Raw genomic sequence first — 7240 nt, 5'->3', positions numbered from 1 at the left:
TTCTGCTTCAAGAACTTTCAAGCCATCCAAGGATCCTTTGAAGCTAGATCTATTTTTCTCGTTTCCAGTAGGTTTATCCAAGGAACTTGAGATAGTAATGATGTTCATAACATCATTCTATTCATACATATAAACCTATCTTATTCGAAGGTTTAAACTTGTAATCACTAGAACATAGTTTAGTTAATTCTAAACTTGTTCGCAAACAAAAGTTAATCCTTCTAACTTGACTTTTAAAATCAACTAAACATATGTTCTATATCTATATGATATACTAACTTAATGATTTAAAACCTGGAAACACGAAAAACACCGTAAAACCGGATTTACGCCGTCGTAGTAACACCGCGGGCTGTTTTGGGTTAGTTAATTAAAAACTATGATAAACTTTGATTTAAAAGTTGTTATTCTGAGAAAATAATTTTTATTATGAACATGAAACTATATCCAAAAATTATGGTTAAACTCAAAGTGGAAGTATGTTTTCTAAAATGGTCATCTAGACGTCGTTCTTTCGACTGAAATGACTACCTTTACAAAAATGACTTGTAACTTATTTTTCCGACTATAAACCTATACTTTTTCTGTTTAGATTCATAAAATAGAGTTCAATATGAAACCATAGCAATTTGATTCACTCAAAACGGATTTAAAATGAAGAAGTTATGGGTAAAACAAGATTGGATAATTTTTCTCATTTTAGCTACGTGAAAATTGGTAACAAATCTATTCCAACCATAACTTAATCAACTTGTATTGTATATTATGTAATCTTGAGATACCATAGACACGTATACAATGTTTCGACCTATCATGTCGACACATCTATATATATTTCGGAACAACCATAGACACTCTATATGTGAATGTTGGAGTTAGCTATACAGGGTTGAGGTTGATTCCAAAATATATATAGTTTGAGTTGTGATCAATACTGAGATACGTATACACTGGGTCGTGGATTGATTCAAGATAATATTTATCGATTTATTTCTGTACATCTAACTGTGGACAACTAGTTGTAGGTTACTAATGAGGACAGCTGACTTAATAAACTTAAAACATCAAAATATATTAAAAGTGTTGTAAATATATTTTGAACATACTTTGATATATATGTATATATTGTTATAGGTTCGTGAATCAACCAGTGGCCAAGTCTTACTTCCCGACGAAGTAAAAATCTGTGAAAGTGAGTTATAGTCCCACTTTTAAAATCTAATATTTTTGGGATGAGAATACATGCAGGTTTTATAAATGATTTACAAAATAGACACAAGTACGTGCAACTACATTCTATGGTTGAATTATCGAAATCGAATATGCCCCTTTTTATTAAGTCTGGTAATCTAAGAATTAGGGAACAGACACCCTAATTGACGCGAATCCTAAAGATAGATCTATTGGGCCTAACAAACCCCATCCAAAGTACCGGATGCTTTAGTACTTCGAAATTTATATCATATCCGAAGGGTGTCCCGGAATGATGGGGATATTCTTATATATGCATCTTGTTAATGTCGGTTACCAGGTGTTCACCATATGAATGATTTTTATCTCTATGTATGGGATGTGTATTGAAATATGAAATCTTGTGGTCTATTGTTACGATTTGATATATATAGGTTAAACCTATAACTCACCAACATTTTTGTTGACGTTTAAAGCATGTTTATTCTCAGGTGAATACTAAGAGCTTCCGCTGTTGCATACTAAAATAAGGACAAGATTTGGAGTCCATGTTTGTATGATATTGTGTAAAAACTGCATTCAAGAAACTGATTTCGATGTAACATATTTGTATTGTAAACCATTATGTAATGGTCGTGTGTAAACAGGATATTTTAGATTATCATTATTTGATAATCTACGTAAAGCTTTTTAAACCTTTATTTATGAAATAAAGGTTATGGTTTGTTTTAAAAATGAATGCAGTCTTTGAAAAACGTCTCATATAGAGGTCAAAACCTCGCAAAGAAATCAATTAATATGGAACGTTTTTAATCAATAAGAACGGAACATTTCAAGACTCACCTTGAAAAGCACAGTAAAAGCTTAGTAAAACAGTACGGTAGCCGGACGATCACAACCGTATAATGCAACCTAATAAATTAGATTACCTTAAGTAAATACATAAGTCACACTATGTCAATCCATAGTGTACGCGTAGTCCTAGTGCCCAGACTGATTCAACATGTAAGCAAAAGTCAACTAGTTCATGCAAGTCAGCAAAAGTCAACTAAAGTCAAACCAAAAGTCAAACTTGGTCAAAGTGGTCAACTAAAGTCAACCATATCAGTAGGTCATGAAACCTTGGTCAACATGTCAATCCTAAGTCAACTAAGATGTTTTAGCTCATAGTTTGTCAAGTACGCGTTCAAAGTTTATCGTTTAGCATAAAATTCATGCACAAGTTGCAAACAACGAACATAATTCATAGCACATAAGTCATGGTAATATGAAAAACTCCAGATCATAACTAGACTCATAAAAGTTTCCAAAAATCCAGGCCAATGGCCTCATACCATGTCTACAAGTCATGTTTCAGATAAGGTCTAGTTAAGGTTTACCAAATCAGTTTCTGCTCGCGCATCAGTTTTAAAAAAATTCTCATTAATTTAGAAAATAGATATTAACCAATGGCCAATTGGATATGACTCTAGACACTCCAAATTTTCAGTGGTAAAATAATAAAAGCATTTCATGTAGCCATTTTGTACAGTTTATTCCCTAAAGTCAGGCCTTCTGTTTTGGACAACATCTAAACATGTCATTTGGTGATGCATATAACACATAGCAACCAATATTTTCAGAAGCTATCATACAAATAAAATATGTTTATCAAAATCTAAATAACAATATTCCAGAAGATCAAAGTCTCAAATAATTTCTATTTCATGTGAGGTCATTTAGAGTGCATATGAAAACAGTTCCAGCTCAATACGAGTCACCAATATTCATTTAATCATACCGAGAGCTATACATAACCAATTAGCATGATTCTTAAGTTTATCTTGAGTGATTTTTAACAAAGAATCCAATGGTTAGCAATTCAATGACTCATTCATAAAGCATAAATACCAGAAAATTCGTATTGCATGCAAAACCTAGCAAAAACTTCAATTATGCATAACTTACGCATACGGTGACGAAAATACGCAAATTCAAAGTTCAAATTTATTAATTTTTCGAGATCTATCCATCTAGATACATTATATTAACAGTAAATAAACTCCCCTCATCAGATTCATAGCAAAATAATTCGTGGTTCAATCAATACACATCAATCGCGCAAAATAACGCATTGTGCGTGATTCTTGGTGCGTGGTGCGTGTTTGTGAGGAAAAATAAACGTCTTGTTGAATATCTACGTAACATGCATCACGCACGGGTTTACACGCATCATGCGTGGTGCGTGGTCGGGGATCATATTTGTAATTATGATTTTTTAAGAACATATTTTTAAATACTTTCAAAAATGATGGCATTTTGATCAATTTCCGTAAGTTTTTAGGTACTAAAACTTCACCAAGGCCCATTGGACTACAATATTATGGAGTCAAACAAAAGATCCGACCCTTTTATCAGGATCCAACATCTCATACGATTATCCCCAGCTGTGGCGTCTCTACTTCAATTAACAAAATTACGTAAGATTCAAATTCAAAGTTGTTTAAAACGGATTATTATTACTTGAATTGGAAACACAATTGTGAATTATGAAACATTTAATTTGTGATTACACCACTCATGGCATGCTGATGCCCGTCAGAAACCCCCCAATTTCTACCCGTTTTTCTAAAATTAGGGCTCCAAATCGAGACACAACTTTTGTTCTTCATTCCAAGAAATCAAATTTCCAAGGTAAATACTTTTAATACTTCTGAAGTTCCATTTATTGCTGCCTAATTAATTCCTTGATGGCTGATATGCTCAAACAATTGTTTAGCTTATAATTAGTGATTTCTTTTAATTTTTTCGGGGTGTTTGGATAAGCTTTACCAGGAACCCTAATAATAAGGTTATTTTGATACGAAATTTAAATGCTTTATGAACATATCAAGTTGTGGTTTTTGACTTTAAATAAGTTAATTAGCTAGTTGACTGTTGAAAATGAGCTTAAATTTGAATTTGAATACTTATAAAAGTTAAATGTGATAGTGTTGGAATTTATTGATTTTTTTCGGTTTAGATTTTCAGGGTTATGCAAAACCGGCTCGGCTTTTGCCGGCCTACGAAGTAAAACCAACTACAGATTCATCATTAGAGAAACTTGTTACATCTTTCAAAGAAGATAGACTCGAATGTTTATACAAACTCACAATTCAAACGAGTAATTACTTCGGATCAGGTCTTACTGATTCAAGTTCTGGAATATTGCTTTGTCTGGTAGACAGAAATGGTGATTCGATATTACAACGAGTATCTGCAACTTCAGATACGGATAACGATGCTTCTAGTCTGCTGCATTTTCAAAGGGGGTCTACCGATCATTTCACATTTGAAGGACCCACCATTGGAAATCTTGACGCTCTTTGGATCGGCCTTGAATCAGGTTTAATGATTCGATTTGGTTAAGTGTTTGAAAATTCATCAAACGTTTAAACCAAATTCTATAATATATTTAATTAATTCTCGATTACCCCTCATTAAGAACAGACCGATCCAATTTTCTAAAAATTTGTTTAATTCATCGGTTAACGTCAATTAATGGGTCAAAATTGGATTTTTTGGCTAAAGTCAAAATTGGTCAACATTTTAACATAAATTTAAACTAAACTTTTAGAGTTTCTGAAAAAATGAACGATTATGTTTATGTTTTTAGACAATTATGTTAAAGTTGTTCATCTTTATGGTTGTCTTCAAGATTTACACATAATTTTACAATTTTTTATTTAAATGTATAAAAAGTCCAATCCGATTAATCCCCGATTTAATCCACGAATTGCCGGTTACTACCTTTAAAGTTCCTACCGAATACTCCCTGAGTAGCGAGTTTTGAAACCTTGATTGCACATATTGAACTTTCAATTTGTTGCTGTTTTAAGTCTTCGGATATAATATATATGGTAGCAATAGCAATATTACGTATGGAAACTTTTAAAGTCGATACGTACAGTCAACTTTAAATTTGATGCATTTTCAAACACATGAACTTGAGTAATTTCAGACACCTAAGATAATGTTTTAAAGTCCTATAGAATGTGACATGAACGCACGAATTGATATTTTTTGTTTAATTTTTTATGTTTTAGGTCAATGGCGATCAGCCGGTGTGAGTGTTATTTGTTGGTCACGATCTCCCCTAAAAGAAAACGAAAATCATCATTATGGTATTTTCCAATACGATTTCATAGCTGACGATATTCTATTAGGAGACACGAACGATACATCAATGGTGGAACTTAGACCTAATATCGTCACCAAGCTTTCTAAAGACAACTTAACCTTAAACGAAAACATTTCCCCGCCATTTTCACTTTGGAACACAACCAACTTCTCAAACAAAGAAAGCATGAAAGAATACGCCGATTTAAAATTCTCATTATTGATCTACGATGCACTACTTATTGTTGCGGGATCAACAATTGCGTCTTTTTCGGCTGGCGAAAACGCTGCGTTCGCGTTTTTAACAGGTGGAATTGGCGGTTTTCTTTATCTTTTACTTTTGCAGAGATCGGTTGACGAACTTCCGTCTCCGGTTTTGGACCGGACTGGTGGTCTTGATCGAATGTTTGGTCGGTTTAAAGGTCAGGTGATAACGCTCGTTTTGGCACTCGCGTTTGCTGTTATTGTGGTTAAACTTGGTTCTGGAGATCATTCGTTAGTGTTAACACCGAAAGATCTTGTTATTGGAATGATGGGGTTTTTGTCGTCTAAAGTTGCGGTATTACTTGCCGCTTTCAAACCGTTGCCTGTTGGAGCGAAAGAGAGCCAGTAAGATGATAGGTTCGGTGGGGCCGTATGACTGTATAAATAGTTTGAGATGTGTATATATGTACAAAAACAGATGGTGTATCAGTTGCATTTTAGTAATACAAAGATTAGATGGTGAACATATGATGGCTAATTGGTAAAACGAGCAAATCACATGAACGATCTGTGTATGTGGGGATCTATCTACGCTAATAATAATAAAACAGTGTAGCCATCTTGAAGTTTTTAATATGATATATTAAGTTTGTTGTTATGATGTTTCATTAACATTGTGGTATGGTATGATGATTTTTCACATCTAACATGGATTTCTTACGTTAATTAATTAATGTTTATAATTATTATTGAAGAAAATAATATTAGACAACAAAGTGCGTTTGCCGGGAGTCGAACCCGGGTCTATTGCTTGGAAGGCAATTATCCTAACCGTTGGACTACAAACACTCTTTGTGATGCCAATCAATGTTTGTTACTAATTATAATATATTATTACTCTTGTCCAACAATCACATTGCTACAATGTCATATTAAACATGAATTGGATATGCAAATACGATAATAGGGTTAAAAAGAACCAAGTGTTATAAAATATCTAGATTGTGTTATAAAATATCTAGATTGGATGTTAATTTTATTATTATTATTATATTTCTTGCATAGTAATATTTTATACTATAAATAGACATGTATGGTAACCATTTAAGGTGTATCATTTCTCTTGAAATATCAATATCAATATTTCTTCTCTCCTTCTTATCTCTTTTTCTCTCTTTGTTCTTATAACCATTAAAGGTAGTTATAAGCCTACTGAATTATAACACGTTATCAGCACGAAGAGCTTAGTGTAATCAAAGGATATCTCAAACGATCACGAGTCACTAATCAAGGTATGATATTATTAATAATTTTTAGACTCGAATATATCAAATTTTGGACTACTAACATTTTGAACTACTAATTTTTATTAAGTTCTTAGTGCATTTGTATTGTTCTTATTATATGGTTGGCTCTGCCACCTAAATTATATATTGTCGACACTGTCGCCTAACTATCATTTATGTTTACTAACTTTTATTAACTTCACTAACATTTATATTTATGTTATTTAAGTTATATATGGTCGGTTCTACCGCCTGAATTATAATACACCAAACAAATCACCACAAAGTCCCTACTGCTACTGATGCTTATGAGGAAAAGGTGTTGAATAATAACATTTAATATAAATGAGTGGAGATGAGGTCGAATAAATTAAAGTATTCATATGGGTCGATTATATATATATACAGTTTAAAGAGTTGGT

The 7240-nt window shown here is 32.6% G+C and overlaps 1 protein-coding gene and 1 non-coding gene across 2 annotated transcripts; one reads left to right on the top strand and one right to left on the bottom strand.

Moving 5' to 3' along the window:
* The first annotated feature begins 3603 nt into the window (after window positions 1-3603).
* Window positions 3604-6188, top strand: LOC139868049 (uncharacterized). The gene is made up of 3 exons (XM_071856391.1): window positions 3604-3864; window positions 4193-4555; window positions 5256-6188. Exons 1-3 carry the CDS (start codon window positions 3720-3722, stop codon window positions 5939-5941), a joined length of 1194 nt encoding a protein of 397 aa, XP_071712492.1. The 5' UTR covers window positions 3604-3719; the 3' UTR covers window positions 5942-6188.
* A 121-nt stretch (window positions 6189-6309) lies between these two features.
* TRNAG-UCC (transfer RNA glycine (anticodon UCC)) lies at window positions 6310-6381 on the bottom strand. Its single transcript has one exon. It is a non-coding gene; the product is annotated as a tRNA-Gly (tRNA).
* Between the last annotated feature and the right edge of the window lie 859 nt (window positions 6382-7240).

The sequence above is a fragment of the Rutidosis leptorrhynchoides genome, chromosome 1 (assembly GCF_046630445.1).
Source record: "Rutidosis leptorrhynchoides isolate AG116_Rl617_1_P2 chromosome 1, CSIRO_AGI_Rlap_v1, whole genome shotgun sequence".
NCBI classification, from domain to species: domain Eukaryota; kingdom Viridiplantae; phylum Streptophyta; class Magnoliopsida; order Asterales; family Asteraceae; genus Rutidosis; species Rutidosis leptorrhynchoides.
This window is presented reverse-complemented; position numbering and strand designations above follow the sequence as displayed.